This window comes from Cibotium barometz, chromosome 9, assembly GCF_041138505.1.
Source record: "Cibotium barometz isolate CiBa-2024 chromosome 9, ASM4113850v1, whole genome shotgun sequence".
Classification (NCBI taxonomy): domain Eukaryota; kingdom Viridiplantae; phylum Streptophyta; class Polypodiopsida; order Cyatheales; family Cibotiaceae; genus Cibotium; species Cibotium barometz.
The window spans coordinates 28,415,151-28,430,964 of NC_141054.1; the positions used below are offsets into that span (position 1 = coordinate 28,415,151).

The 15,814-nt window shown below is 39.9% G+C and overlaps 1 protein-coding gene across 1 annotated transcript; it reads left to right on the forward strand.

The window, feature by feature from the left end:
- The first annotated feature begins 1,180 nt into the window (after positions 1 to 1,180).
- Positions 1,181 to 2,107, forward strand: LOC147635420 (EG45-like domain containing protein). The gene is made up of 3 exons (XM_086802184.1): positions 1,181 to 1,386; positions 1,463 to 1,721; positions 1,904 to 2,107. The coding sequence occupies exons 1-3, from the start codon at positions 1,269 to 1,271 to the stop codon at positions 1,908 to 1,910; spliced, it is 384 nt and encodes a 127-aa protein (XP_086658310.1). The 5' UTR covers positions 1,181 to 1,268; the 3' UTR covers positions 1,911 to 2,107.
- The last annotated feature ends 13,707 nt before the right edge of the window (positions 2,108 to 15,814 follow it).

Genomic DNA, 15,814 nt, shown 5'->3' on the forward strand with positions numbered 1-15,814 from the left:
CTCTTTTCTGTGTTGTTGTGGGAATATCGTTGTTGCTGGGTGATTACTCTGGTGATTGTAGAGCTTCAATGCTACTTGACTTGCCTCCTCCTCTAACTATGGTTGTGATGCTTCTATTAGCTCACTCTTTTAAACTCAATCCTCCGAGCTACGCTTCTTTTTTTGTTTTGCATAATGTCGCCCTTAAGCTCGATGAAGAGAAAGCCTAGCACTACACGTGTTTGTTACAAAATGTTAGCGCTACTATATTCGCCAAAGTTTTTTTAAATCGCTAGAGACTTTTTCCTCCCTTCACCTTCTCTAATCTATGATGGCTCGCTGGAACCGCATCTCACTTGTTTTCTTTCTTAGATGGGAAGAGCACTAAATTTTCATTAGTCCTAGCCAATTCTTGTCAGCGTTCAAATGAAGCTTTACCTACACTCTGCATGGTAGCAATAAGGGGATTTGCTTAGAAATAATTACCTTTCCAATCAAAATGTTAGATTCTCTAATCTTCTGTCCTTGAACTCACTACTAATGCATTGAAGTGTCATATCCCAATTGGGGGATCTCTAGATGGTTGTTCTTTGTTAATGTTTTTTTTAGCTTTTTGTATACCAATTGGCACTCTGTATACATATATATACAAAGTGGGGAAGAGGGTAGATACACTAATGAAGAACTAATGTCCCTCAACTCAATCTAGGCCGTCGCTCTAGAGTTCAATACTTGACTAGTTTGCCTATCAAGCTGTACATATTTGGGATAAATACTTAGAGGTATAAGTGTGACTAATTCCAAAATTATACACTTCTAAATTCATGTAGGAGAGGTATCACTTTGTGATGGAATCTTGTGTAAAGAGTTCAAGAGGATTTAGAGCTCAGATAGCTTGTTGAAAAGTCCGTCTTATATCTTATATTGGTGGGAGGAGGAAAATTGTCTCCTCCAAAAAATTCAAGGATACGGAAAAAACTCCGTGTTGAAAATTACTATTGACACCTCAAACCATAGTGTGAAGAAATGATCCAAGGTTAAGGAAAAAAATGGTTTCCGAACACTCTATTGTTGAAAGAAAGACCACATTGCAAGACCGAGTGTGTCGATCATGCGAGTATTAGAGAGTAGGTATCCAAATTCAAAGGTTTGCGTTCTCCACGCAGGATTCAATCTCTGTGTCAGGACTCAGCCCTTGCAAACGAGCCCAGCTGCCCAGCAAAGCCTATAAAAGACACAGGGCAAGGCATATTAGACGCGCTATCAATACTATCCTGGCATTATAAATCATGGCGGCAAACACATTTTTTCTTTCCTTCATAGTAGCTGCTGCTCTCCTGGCAGCTAGGTGCTGGACGTGTTCTGCGGATCAGTCCGGACTTGCAACCTATTATACCGATTACAGCGGTACTGAGCAACTTACTATGCACCACGGTACTTAAGCAAGATTAGATGGCCGTTGATGATGTCTCGTTTTTTGCAGAAATTGCGTGCTCCACCACGCTCCCCGCCAATAAACTTTTCGCCGCCGGCAGCAAGGCCATCTACGATGGCGGTGCTGGCTGCGGGAAGCAATACCAGATCTCGTGCACCGGAAGCGGCTGTAAGGGCAGCGGGTCCATCACCGTGAAGCTCGTGGACTATTGCCCTGGATGCGCCTCCAACCAGTTCGACCTCTCGGAGACTGCCTTTTCCAAACTCGCGGACCTAAGCGTAGGCAAGATCCACATCAAATACCACCAGTAAGCCCCCTAAACCTTAGGTTATCGGGAAAAATTAAGTAGATAACTTCGAGATTGAGGTGCACTTTTATGTTCCTGAATTAAAAAAATTTAAAAAAAATGCACGCCTTTTATTATAGCATTTGGTGCTGATCAGGGAAATTATTGTATGCTTCCTAACTTGCTCATACCTCTCAATGCAGGGTCTGAAATGAAAAATAAGCTGGAGCATACCTACTCGAGGTCTATAAATAAATCCTATAAAAAGAAAAGCATTGTATTCTCTATGTTAGGACAGAATGGTGGTGCTCCTTGAATCTTGATAGATTGAAACTGTTCTGGTATATATGTGTGATATATAGCAAAGAGTAGATGCTATCTTACTCCTTAATATTCACCCTTTTAAGATGGCTTCTTATATTCTTCTCAACGCTAAGCCTAGACAGTTTAGTCTTACTCTAATGGTATGTACCTTGTTAGGAGCTTTCAAAAGTGCATGAGGTACACTAACCTAAGATTACTCTCATGCACATTTTTACTTGGCTTTTTTAAATTAGTGTTCTACGCTAAGCCTAGACAGTTTAGTCTTACTCTAATGGTATGTACCTTGTTAGGAGCTTTCAAAAGTGCACGAGGTACACTAACCTAAGATTACTCTCATGCACATTTTTACTTGGCTTTTTTAAATTAGGTATGTTGGTGCTTTTGTTAAATTGATATACAACATCCTCTTTAGACAAGAAAATCAATGCACGTATTTTTGTCTTGACCCTATGCAATTTATAGAGATAAAATATGCGTGCACACGTCCTTTGAGAGAGAGAGAGAGAGAGAGAGAGAGAGAGAGAGAGAGAGAATTGATTTGGAATAAATTCAAGGCATAAAAAACATTTCTTTTTATTAGCATTGATGTAGTGTTACAAATAGAACCTTTGTTTAATTGTGATGATTGGCTACCTTCTTAAAAAATAACCTATCAAAAATTAGAGAAAAGAAAGCACTCTCGTGTTAGTCCAGTTGTAAGCTACTTGTTAGTCCAGTTAACCAACTATCTACCAGTCCACGAGTCTTCAAGCCCACAAGTCCTCAATCTCACAAGTTTACTTGCCCACAAGCTCGAAAGTTTGTAAGCTGAAACATTCATAAGCCTCTAAGTCTGTAATCCCACATGCCTACAAGTAAATAAGCTAGCAAGCCCATAGGTCTGTAACTTTGCATGCTTGCTTGTCTGCATGCCCATAAGTAAGCAAGCCTACAAGCAAGCAAGTTTCCACTTTTGCACTTGCTTGCTTTTCCCCAAGTGAGTAATCCAGTAAGCCAATGCGATGCACATAGTTGTCAATGTCAATGCAATGTACATAGCTATTAATGCCATGATCAGGGATTTCATTAACGTCTTCACAATTTCGTGATCACGTTAACAAAACCTGTTGTTAACATATTAAAACTTGTGATCACATTGTATATTCACACGACCTGAGCAATGACCTGCCAGAACCCACTAGTCCTGTAACACCTCCGGGCTTCTTGTTTTCCCAGCGGGCCCGCCGGGATATGTACTTATCCCGACAGACCCGCCCGAAAAACCAAAGAACACCGGCGGGGTTCTGTTTTGTTTATAAACATTGCCCGACACCCATCGTGGAACTTTTGGGGAGATAGTCCTTGTTTTGGGGGCGTGATATCTCTCCTCAAAGTACTTGTAGAGCTCTCGAGTTGCTAGAAGTGTCCTCTTGGAAAGAACGTCCTTATCTTGGGGACTGTCATCTTTCCTTGTAGGCACTCCTAAGGCTATTGAGCCACTCATCCTTAGTTCTTTGAATTGGGGACAGGGTGTGGTTCGTAGCTAATACTTGCGGAGATTTAGGGACAAATTTGGAGTCATTCAGCTTTGCATTTGAGCTACGTAGGTAATCTACCTCATTCTGCTTTATGAATGGTTTGATGGAGCCAAGAGTCCTGCTTAGGGACTTGTATTGGTTCTTGATACTTGATATAGTTTAGAGTAGACAAGGGTCTATTGTCCTATACTGGAGTATTGGGCAAGCATAGATCTTTGATTTTCTTTGTGAATGTTAGAGAAGGTCTATTGTCCTATACTAGAGTATTGGGCAAGCATAGATCTTTGATTGTGTAAAGTATCCTTAATTGGGTACAAAAGCCATCCTTCATTGGGGATGCAATGTACATGATAGTTTCGAAGTAGTTTTGTAGTCAGACCTTGCAAGATAGTTTTGAAGTAGCTTTGTGTTATGTGATGATCTTTTGTATTTGTCAAGATAGTTTCAAAGTAGTTTGTCTGTTAATGTATGTTTTGTAATACGTGAGTGATTGTTGTTTTTTCATTTGTGTATTCATTGTTATATGCTTGGTTGAATAGGTTATTTGTTGAGATGGAGGACAATGTTGGATCCAGTGATACCTCGAATAGAGTCCAAATTCCAAATAGTAGGAAAAAAAAGGCACCTAGGATAGAGTGGCAATATGCAATTAACGTTGGTGATCGATTCATAGATTGGGAGTGTAAGCTATGCCATGCAGTAAAATCAGGTGGGGCACCTCGACTAAGAGAACACTTTTTAGGCGGACCGAAGAAAAAGTCATGCACCTGTAGTGGCCAAATGCATAAGAGAAGGAATTCAAAAGAAAGATTCAAGAAAACATGACACTCCTACCGTTAATGTATCAAGGCAGCAAGAACACTGTTGTTCTAATCATCAAACTCCCACTACATTGCCTGCTTGTACTCCGAACGTCAATGTGCAACCAGAAAGTAATCTACCCAGTGCATCTTCCTGCAAGCGAAACTTTGATGCAGAAAATATACCCATGCGTCAAACTTCATTGCAAGAAAGTCTACATCAAGGTTGGCTCGATGATGCACAACTCGCCCTTGTTGAAGCGATTTACTTTTCTGGGAGTGCTATGATGATGGTGGATAGTGAGCATTGGAAGAGAGCATGGAAGAAAATTGGTGAGTTTGGACCAGGTTTTTCACCGCCTACGTACCATGCTATGCGAAATGATCTATTAGAGAAATGTTACGCGCAAGTAAAAGAAGGTGTACAAAGAATAATTCTTAGCAATATAGAGCTTTCTGGATGTAGTATAGTAAGTGATGGATGGTCTAATGTACAAAGAAAACCATTAATTAATATAATGGTTATTTCACCTAGACGTGAGACTTTCATCCGTGCCGTGGATTCTGCTGGTTCAATCAAAACTGGGGCTTACATTGCTCAAGTCATTGGCTCTGTGATAGAGGAAGTGGGTGCCAAAAATGTAGTCCAAGTCGTCATGGACAATGCAAAGAATTGCAAGAATGCATCCAAAATCCTACAGCGACAATATCCACATGTTTTTCCGGTAGCTGGTAATACTCATAGTTTGAATCTTGTATTAAAAGATTGGTATAAAAGTGATGATACCAAATGGTTTGCCTCAATCGTCGACACTGCTCGCCAGCTTGTGAGATTCATGCTCAAGAGACAGAGAGTGTTAGATATTTTTCGACCTCGCATGTCAGTTATGTTAAAGCTTCCAGCGGAGACTAGGTTTTGCACTCACTTTTACACTTTTGAGTCTCTTCTTCGAAATAAAGATGCAATTTGCGAAACATTTACATGCATGGCATTTCATGACTGGGAGAGCACTCAACTTGAAAAAGTGAAAGAGAAAATCAAAGTCTTGAAGGCAGCGCTTACGAGAAGTTGGTGGAACAGTGTGATGGATGCATACCATGTAATGATGCCTGTTATGTATGCCATACGAAGTCTTGATCAAAGAGCGCCTAATCTCAAGAAAGCATGGATGCAATGGTGGACTGTCCAGCGGAGTTTGGAGTGTCCTGAGAAATTAGAGCATTCAGTGGTGGAAAAGCAATGGCGTGTACCATTCTCCAATAGACAAAGAAAAGTCCTATTGAAGTACTTTCATGCTAGATGGATTGGAGCGCATTCACCACTACACAGTGCTGCTTACATGTTAGATCCTGAATATTGGAATATGGATTTGATGTCCAACGTTGAGGTGGTGCAATATTTTTATAAAGTGGTAAACACTTTCTATAATAATGTTGATGATCGTGTAAAGTGCATAAAGGAGATGACCTCATTTCGATTGAAAGAGGGTTTATTTTCTAACTCCCTTGTTCAACAAATGGCTAAAGAGCAACCTGCATATGGAAGTGGTGGATGATGAATGGTGGTGAGCATTATGCTTTATTGCGCAACCTTACGATGAAGGTTCTAAGTCAGTGCTCTTCAAACTGAGGCTTAGAAAGAAACTGGAGCATGTACAAATATATTCATAGTACTATTCGCAATCGACTTCTTGCAGATCGAGCAGATAAACTTGTTTACATGTATTGCAATGAAAAGATCTTGCGAGACATTGAAAGCGAAGAGTATGAAGAAGATATGCCCAGATGGATATACAATTGCGATGATGTAGTAGACGAGAACTTTGATGTTGGACGCACATCGTGCACCACCCTTGAGATAGAAGACAATTTAGACATTGACTTAGATGAGCTTAATTTAGCAGACGAGAGGGTAAACGGTGAAATAATTTTGGAGCAAGACACTCACATAGAGGAAGAAGTCATTTCATTAATTTCATAAAAAAGTACTTGTACAAATGATCGTATTTGGAGAAATTATCAATACAAAAGTAGGATTTATGTCTTTCTTAGCTTTCATCTTGAAATAAATTACGAATTGCACTAGGAGTTGCATCTAAAGGTCCTGGTGGTTTATATTCGCTAGCCATGCCGAACACTGTATAAATACCTTGATTTATTGGGACACTGCACAATGCACATCTGGAAATATTTTGCATTTGCCTCACTAAACATATTAAGTGGTAGTAGTGTCCACAGGGTAGTATATACTGGCTGCTCCACCCATCGAATACTTTGTAACATATAGGACATTGGGGAATGGAGGAACTAGTAGCCTCAGCAGAAACTCCCACAAGATCATGATGTATCAAAAAATGAGAGATGTGGTTTCCTTGAAGAGATACGTGAAGAGATGGTCTGTACATCTTGGCTGATCTTTGTGAGCTGCTCTTGAATCCCTCTATTGGCCGGGAGAGGAGTTGACGCTTGAGATAATCGCTCAACTTCTTTCTCCTTCTCTGCTAGTTGTGCCCCTAAGCTTTCTTTGACCTTGTTTAACTCCAATCCAGCGCCCTCCACCATGAGAGCAAGTTCCTCCCTTGTGTATGTCATTGTCTCTTCAAGTATGTCGTGGGTGTTGACAGTGACCTCTCTGGAGGAGAAGTCCACTGGAGTTTCTAGGATAAATTTTGCATATAGCATCTTAGCAAAATAGAGTGGAGCGTCGGCGTTATGAAGAGGACGACCGTACACCTCCAAGAAAATATGCTCGGCATTAATTTTGATATCATTGTGAGTGCAACACGAAACCTTCCATCTTCCCTTCTTAATCTCGCCATCTGGACATGGCCATATTTCCTTTATCATCTCTGTGGTTACGCGTTTGTTTATGTCTTTCCATTGGGCATAAGTAGGATTTGTCCATTTCGACAACCTGCTGCTGTTCTCGTAGCTTCGCGGGCTGTCACGCCATGTGCAAGGGCCTTCATTCGCTCATATGCCTTCTTGGCTAACTCTTGATGCTCGTTTGCTTGCGCTTCTGCCATATCTGCATGAACGTAAATGGCTTTAGGATTTTAATGAACTGTAAAGATCAACGTAAGATAAATTGACCATTACCCTCAAAAACTTAAAGTTTAACACCACGAGAGGAGATATGTATTGCAAAGACTTAATGAGAAATATCCACTTGACTCAAAAAATACTTCAAACAATGCGCACACATCAAATTTTGAGGAGAAAACATAAACTTAAACACCACAAGAGGAGAGAGATATTGCAAAGACTCAATGAGATAATATTTCAAACAATGGACACATATCAAATTTTGAAGAGAGAAACAAAGTGCCATTCTTGAAACTTAATCTCTTGATACTGTATCATTACAAAATTGGGGTGAATGACACCGATAGCTCTACAAGAGGACGTTGTGCCCTCGTTGGGTCACTATTTAGTGATCTAAAAAATTCCAAGAGCTTCACTCAATAGCTTATGAGAATGGCCAAAAACGTCCACTTTCTTTAGCTAACATCTCTTTTATAGATATGTCACTAACCCTAACCCTAGGCCTCTTTCACACATGGGCGGACAACCCCATAAGTGAGCCTTGCTTAATACACTTAGAACTCTCATTTAGAACCCACATTGGCCTAAAACGATTTACATTGCACTTCGGCACAAAAATATGGAAAAATTATGTGCGTCTTTATGTTCCCATGGCTACAATTCCACTCTCTCGCATTAATTGCTTCCAGCCTCCTTCCATAATCCGTGTTCCCGTGAGTGAACATTCCCCCCTTCCTAAATCGCACGCACGTCCTCGGGTGCGGTAGAAACAAAAGCTGCAAAAAACAATGGAAGACAAGTAAAGTCTTTTATTGAAAAAAAAAACCAGAAATGACAATCTCACACGTGAGCATGCAAGTGAAGGGCCGATTAGAGTTTTAAAGAGTGCTAAAAGAAGCGAGTAAAGACTATTCAAAGTGAGACTAAGTGATAGATAGTGCTATGCAAAGTTTGTACACCGCAGGTTATGACCACAGTCTCAATGTCCTACAAGTGTTTAAGTTATTCCTAAGTGGCAACCCTACTCGTAAATATAAGCCATGGTGATTGGACCTTTCTTTCTTTCTTTCTTTCTTTCTTTCTTTCTCTTTTTTGTTTGTTGTTTTTTTTTTGGTGTGTAAAGAGCAGAAGATTAAAGAGAATTATAATTTTTAGCTTGATAAAGAGGAAGGTTCCATCCCAATGAGACCCAAGCAATGGCTAAGAGACCTCTGCCAAGAGAATCTAAAGGCCGCTAAGTATCTCAAGGGCGATCTTTTTGACATAAGGAGTACCCCATGAAGATGAGGGCATCGGTCTCGAGGGCCCATAATGTACCCAAGAGTCCTACCAACATTTATCAAGGCGATAGAGTCCTTGTAGATCTTCTTCTTAATCTCGTAGATGTCAGTGTTCACCCCATGGAAACCAAGACATTGGCCCCAAGGTGCTGAAACAACCCAAGGTCCTACCAAGCATTCCACATGGCCATAGACACGTCATGTCTCAAGTCACTTTTATATATTTTTTAGGGCATGTGTTTCGTAAATTTTTTATTAATCGTAGCACCAAGCCCATACCTAAGAGGTAGCTACAACTAGGGGCTAGGTATGGGCTATACCACTAGGAATAACTAATATACTTCTAGAGCATAAGAACTTGGCATACTCCATTGGTATATGTCTTACACCGTCTTCAAATAGAAATACCTTCTACTAAGTTCTCTAAGAATCTAGAAATCACTCGCCACATAGTAACAACTAATTTAAAACTTAAACCAGCCAACTGTGTGTGAACATGCAAACAATATATGTAAAAGTGGAAAGCACATAAAGAACAAAAGATTATGATTTGAATACACCTGTTGTAGTGCTCGTTGATGTTGTGCGTTTGTCATGATGCATTGCTGATGTGCAGATTGCTTCTCTTTGTTCTTTGTAAGCATTGCATGTCTCCCCCCTTCCTGATTTGTGTGCACCGTAGGTGGACTATTGGGGCGTGTTTGTATGCTCTTGTTTAACTGAGATCTCTGCAAAATGTCTTATTAACAAACAAGAAAAGAAAAGAATAAAATTTGTTATTGGTGCCAATCACCGAACATAGCCGAGGGGAAAAACCCAGTGGGAGAAAAGTGCCTTGGCTTGTTGATCTTATTATGGTGTTGATGAGCTTATCCTTGCACTGGCAGTGGATCTGTGTCCACTTTTGCTGGAAAGATGGTATCAATCACTTCAGGATGATGCAAGGACAACCCTGTACAAAAGCCGACCTCTGGAGAAGGTGGTAGAGGAAGGAGTGCTTCCTCGCTAAAATATGGCATTGGTTCTATATGGGAAGGTTAGGACACCCACAAGATCTTTTAATCCATTTGAAGCCGACATCATGGGGTTACCACTCAATGTGAGACTTCAATATGTCTACACGAATGCTCAAGGAGCTGAGATCTTTAGGGATCCACAACAACGGTATCTCGTTAAGATTGCAGACTTTTTCTCTGAGCTTGATAGAGCACCTCTAGTCAATGACCAGGGTAACATGTACATGGGCGGAGATGGTGTTCACTCCACGAAGTCAACTATCATCCAGAGAATGTAGACAAATTAGGAGGACTCTCTAAGAGTGAGTTCCTAGACTTATCGAATCCTTGTGGAGCAAGGGAGTCTAGAGATGATTGGCTCATTGAGCCGGACATGCCTGGACCATCCAATGCCCAGTCCTCAAAGCCATCCACCATAGATGATTTACTTTTTGTAGATCTAAAATTGGAAAGGGACAGGAAAGGCAAGAGCAAAATGGATTAGGGGGCTGAGAACCAATGGGAGTTTGTAAGACAAATTCCAGTGCCAAAGGTCTTTCAGGATGACCCACTTCAAGAGGTCTATAAGGACTCTTTAGAAGGATATTATGCCACAACTAGATTGCCAGAGCTAGATCTTACTCTAGCAAAGCTTGCAGGATACAAGAACCGAATCATTGATAAATGGGCCAATGAATACCGAACCTTAGATTGGAAGGAGATTCGTGAGCTCACGTGGAGAGGACAACCATTATTCATGGAAGTGTTCTCTACTAATACAGCTAAACCAAGAGAGACAGCCTTTCTAGGAGAAACTGTTGCTCGAGTTCACTAGAGAGGGACCATCAACATCAAAGTGGACCATTGCAAGTAGCCCAACTCTAGCACCAAGATATTATCCTACACCAAAAGTGCGACCGTAGATCACACCACAATAATGTTTCTCTCACTATGACAATCAGAGGGTAGGGGAGCCAACTTGGCCTTCCATAAATGCACCTCCTGAAATGTGGGTAACAGGATCTTTGGAGAGGGTTGGTGAGGCAGGTAATAGGGGACCCACACCAATTCGGGATGCATATGGACCACCTTACCAAACAGAGGAACCACCGAGAGTGAGAGGTTGTAGGCCTGATGATGAGTATTCAAGACGAGTAAGGCCATCAACTCTTCAGAAACTAGTAAAGAAGTACGAAGGGTCGGGAGATCCATATGACCATGTAGCAGCATTTAGGCAAGCAGTTCGAGCTGAGCAAGTGACTGACAAGCATACGCAAATTGAAGGGTTTGGGCTCACTCTTGAGGGAAAGGCCTTTGCTTGGTTTCAGGCACTAGAGGCTTCAGACAAATCTTCTTTACGAATTTTGGAAGAGAGATTCATTGCTGCTTTTTCCTTGATGGGGATTCAGCATGACACAGTAGCAAACATCTACTCTTTCAAGCAAGGCAAGACTGAGAGTGTTAGAGACTGTGTAATTAGGATGAAGCAGTACATTAATTGTTGGCCCAGAAGATGAGAAGCCCACCCAGAGTCGATTAATTTCTCTCTTCTTAAAAAGACTCAAAAATTCAACACTGCACACACATCTCTATGCAAAGAAGCATACAAATTTCAATGAGCGTTGCCATGATGCTATGGATTTCACAGATAACTTCAAATTCCAAGATGGTACTGGTCCTCAGGTGCAACCTAGAGATCAGTGGGGTGATGACCAAAGTTCAGGGTCTAGCGCACTAGTAAATCCAAACCAGATAGCTAACCTAGTACTAAGGAGATTGGGGACAAACCTATAGCCACAACAACAGCAGCAACAGCAGGTGAATGAGGAATGTACTACCTATAGGTCCTCATCTTTGTTGAGCATGTGGCGGTAACCTCATCTTTGTTGAGCATGTGGCGGTAACCATAAAACCAAAGAATGTAATACCTTTTCTCCTCTAGTCACAAAAACCAACCCACGTCATAATATATGTTATTCATTAATATTATCAACTACTAATAATGATAATGCTTTATTATTATTATTAACATGGTATTAATACCACATCATGAAATAATAACAATAATAAATCACATTACTTGTATTATTTATTGTATGTAATATTAGCCATTTGATATATTAAATGTTTGATTATTACATTGATAATTGTGATGATTTTATATATTATTATCATACATAAACACACTTCGTGAATGATATATTTTCCATTGTAATTGCCCTCTTTTATCTCATCATTTTTGCAGAATGGATTGCCAAGATCAAAGACCCAACCTAGCCTAGCTTGATTTCTTTCACCTAAATGAATGGGATTTTGATTGGGGTGGTGCCGTAGAAGTTCAATATGGACTTATGATTGGGGTGGTGTCGTAGAAGTTCAATATGGACCGTTTTCTCTTGGACTATGCTCCCATTCTCTATAATACCTCGGGGATTGTTAGTAGCAAGACATATAATGTGAAGACTATGTGACTATCAAATTGTTTCATATAGAGGAGTCAAGATATATAATGAGGACTATGCAAAAAACAAAATTGGCTCATAGAGGAGTTAGAAACCAAATAAATGTGAATCAAAACCTAAACATCTGTGAGCACATCAAGGAGAGAGTAGAGAACTTCCCCTTTCACTTGCTAGTTTACTAGTTCTCATTACCACCGCAATAGAGTCTTATTTAAAGTTAGGGAGAGCCACACATGCAAGAGGATATGGATCCACACGATTAAAAATATTTTGTGGAAGAGCAAAATCAAAGCAATGTTTGAAGGCAATACACATGATGGACAAGACATGATGTCCAAGGAAGCACATCTTTTGAACTCTTAGTGCAACATCATTGTTTGATGGAGTAAAAATGTCAAAGTTATAGGTTTGCATGTTGTTTCTCAATCTGTAATCATTGTATGGTTGGTCACATGGGAGTGTCTCTATATCTTCTTTCTAATTCCTCTTTCTCTTTCTCTTTCTTAATCTCATCCTCTTCAAAAATAAGCTAGGTAACCTCACATTGTCCATTATAATTTGCAAGGTTATTGAATTATAAAATAGTATTGAAGAGAAACTCTTTGCAAGCTAATGACCTGGCATGCTAAAACGTGATTCACAGATTGCATCTTAACCATGCCAAGAATCAAACACATGTTTAAGTGTAAGTCCATAGTAGAGCTAATGACTTAGTATGCTAAAAAGCAATCTACAAAATGTTATCTTATGCATTTCCTACTGCTGATTACACTATGTGGAGACATGGCTTGAATTTAAGGAAGAGCCTCGATACATACATCTCAGTAGAGCTAAGCACTTAGTATGCTAAAAAGCAATCTACAAAATGTTATTTTATGCATTTCCTACTGCTGATTACACTATGTGGAGACATGGCTTGAATTTAAGGAAGAGCCTCGATACATACATCTCAGTTCGGTAATGGATGGTGTTAATCCATTTGCTCTCTATTCCACAACATGGAGCAGTGGTATTGGTAAATTATAATGTCCTTCCATGGTTGACCATTAAAAACAGACATCTCTTGCTTGGTTTATTATTACCTGGAAGGTGAAGAGTTTAAAACATAGAGATATACATGATGGCACCCTTAGTAGAAGAACTACAAAACGTATGGGCACGCATCCCTATTCATGACATGTCTAAATGTCCTCAGCAAGTATAAAGGAAATATTGATGTGGACTATGCATGACTATCCAAGCTTGGACTAGTAATTAGGTTAGTAACAAATTTAGATTTTTTAACATTAAAGATAGATTGTTACATAGTCCTTGCTTCCAGTGGATATACCATGCATGTCCTATTTGTGGAGGACCCCGATTGGAGCGGCACATTGTTCCCCTACTCCAAAGAAGATGATATATCATGGGCATGTAAGATATCTCCCATTACATCATCCACTATGGGATGGAGATCTCAGTCCATCACCTCGTAGATCAATGGGTGGCAAGTGATTGGTTGGAATTATGGAGAGGAAACAATAATGAAGAACCTATAATTGGAATCAGGATGCTCCCCATTTTTCCCCAATTTCCTTACTAGATGATTTATTAATAAATCATCTCTTTGATCCCATGCGTATATTCAAAAATACTAGGAGTATCATTTGGGAACATTTAATTGGAGATAAAGACAAGGGTGCTCGAGATGAGTTAAAGGTTGTTGAAAAGATGGAAGCTTTATGGGCTCGTTGTTGAATCATGCAAAGTAGTCCTTCCCCCAGCATATTCCATGTTATCCAAGAGAAAGGACAAAAGTGTAAAGAAGATTATTGCATCCTTTCTCATACTGACGAGCACACATGTAATGTCTTAGGGCTGCATTTTCTCGAAACAATAGGCTAAGTGGCCTAAGGTCTCACAATTGGCGTAAGTTTTTACAAGTATATACAACCTATTTTTTCTCTCCTTTATCATACATATATTCATTACTAATATACATGTGTCACGTTATAGTTTGTGCTTGCTATTACAATTAAAGATTATTTAAGTGAAGACATTAGGAGTGCTATTAACAAGATCCGTGCCTTAGTTTGATGCATATCCTTGAAGGAGATAAACTTGCAAACAGTCGAGAAAATGCATTGCTTTAAAACAAGATCTAGACGGCCAGCATATGAATACACTCTTATTTCGATATTTTTACACCAATTTTTTTAAAAAAGAAAACCTTAGGGTTATAACCCTAATGATTTTGGAGAAAAAAGAGACCGTATCGTCTCTTTCTCTCAACTATGAAACAAAGTAATTTTTTTCATGATGTGCAAGACTGCTTCTCTCTCTTTTTTGTGCTGTTGTGGGAATATCGTTGTTGCTGGGTGATTGCTCTGGTGATTGTAGAGCTTCAATGCTACTTGACTTGCCTCCTCCTCTAACTATGGTTGTGATTCTACTATTAGCTCACTCTTTTAAACTCAATCCTCCGAGCTACGCTTCTTTTTTTGTTTTGCATAATGTCGCCCTTAAGCTCGATGAAGAGAAAGCCTAGCACTACACGTGTTTGTTACAAAATGTCAGCGCTACTATATTCGCCAAAGTTTTTTTTAATCGCTAGAGCCTTTTTCCTCCCTTCACCTTCTCTAATCGATGATGGCTCGCTGGAACCGCACCTCACCTATTTTCTTTCTTAGATAGGAAGAGCACTAAACTTTCATTAGTCCTAGCCAATTCTTCTCAGCGTTCAAATGAAGCTTTTCCTACACTCTGCGTGGCAATAAGGGGCTTTGCTTAGAAATAATTGCCTTTCTAATCAAAATGTTAGATTCTCTAATCTTCTCTCCTTGAACTCACTACTAATGCATTGAAGTGTCATATCCCAATTGGAAGATCCCTAGATGGTTGTTCTTTGTTAATGTTTTTTTAAGCTTTTTGTATATCAATTGGCACTATGTATACATATATATACAAAGTGGGGAAGAGGGTAGATACACTAATGAAGGACTAATGTCCCTCAACTCAATCTAGGCCGTCGCTCTAGAGTTCAATGCTTGACTAGTTTGCCTATCAAGCTATATATATTTGGGATAAATACTTAGAGGTATAAGTGTGACTAATTCCAAAATTATACACTTCTAAATTCATGTAGGAGAGGTGTCACTTTGTGATGGAATCTTGTGTAAAGAGTTCAAGAGGATTTAGAGCTCAGTTAGCTTGTTGAAAAGTCCATCTTATATCTTATATTGGTGGGAGGAGGAAAATTGTCTCCTCCAAAAAATTCAAGGATATGGAAAAAACTCCGTGTTGACACCTCAAACCATAGTGTGAAGAAATGATGCAAGGTTAAGGAAAAAAATGGCTTCCGAACACTCTCGTGTTGAAGGAAAGCAAGACCGAGTGTGTCGATCATGCGAGTATCCAAATTCAAAGGTTTGCGTTCTCCACGCAGGATTCAATCTCGAAGCTTAATCTCTGTGTCAGGACTCAGCCCTTGCAAACGAGCCCAGCTGCCCAGCAAAGCCTATAAAAGACACGCTATCCTGGCATTATAAATCATGGCGGCAAACACATTTTTTATTTCCTGCGGATCAGTCCGGACTTGCAACCTATTATACCGATTACAGCGGTACTGAGCAACTTACTATGCACCACGGTACTTAAGCAACTTACTATGCACCACGGTAGCTGCCGTCTTTAAGTAATTAAGAAAGATTAG

What these genes read in the sequence shown, in the direction of transcription:
- LOC147635420 (XM_086802184.1), top strand. Translation starts at nt 1,269, where the DNA reads ATGGCGGCAAACACATTTTTTCTTTCCTTCATAGTAGCTGCTGCTCTC. An exon ending in CTATTATACCGATTACAGCG is followed by an intron (nt 1,387 to 1,462) that starts GTACTGAGCAAC and finishes CGTTTTTTGCAG; the next exon opens with AAATTGCGTGCTCCACCACG.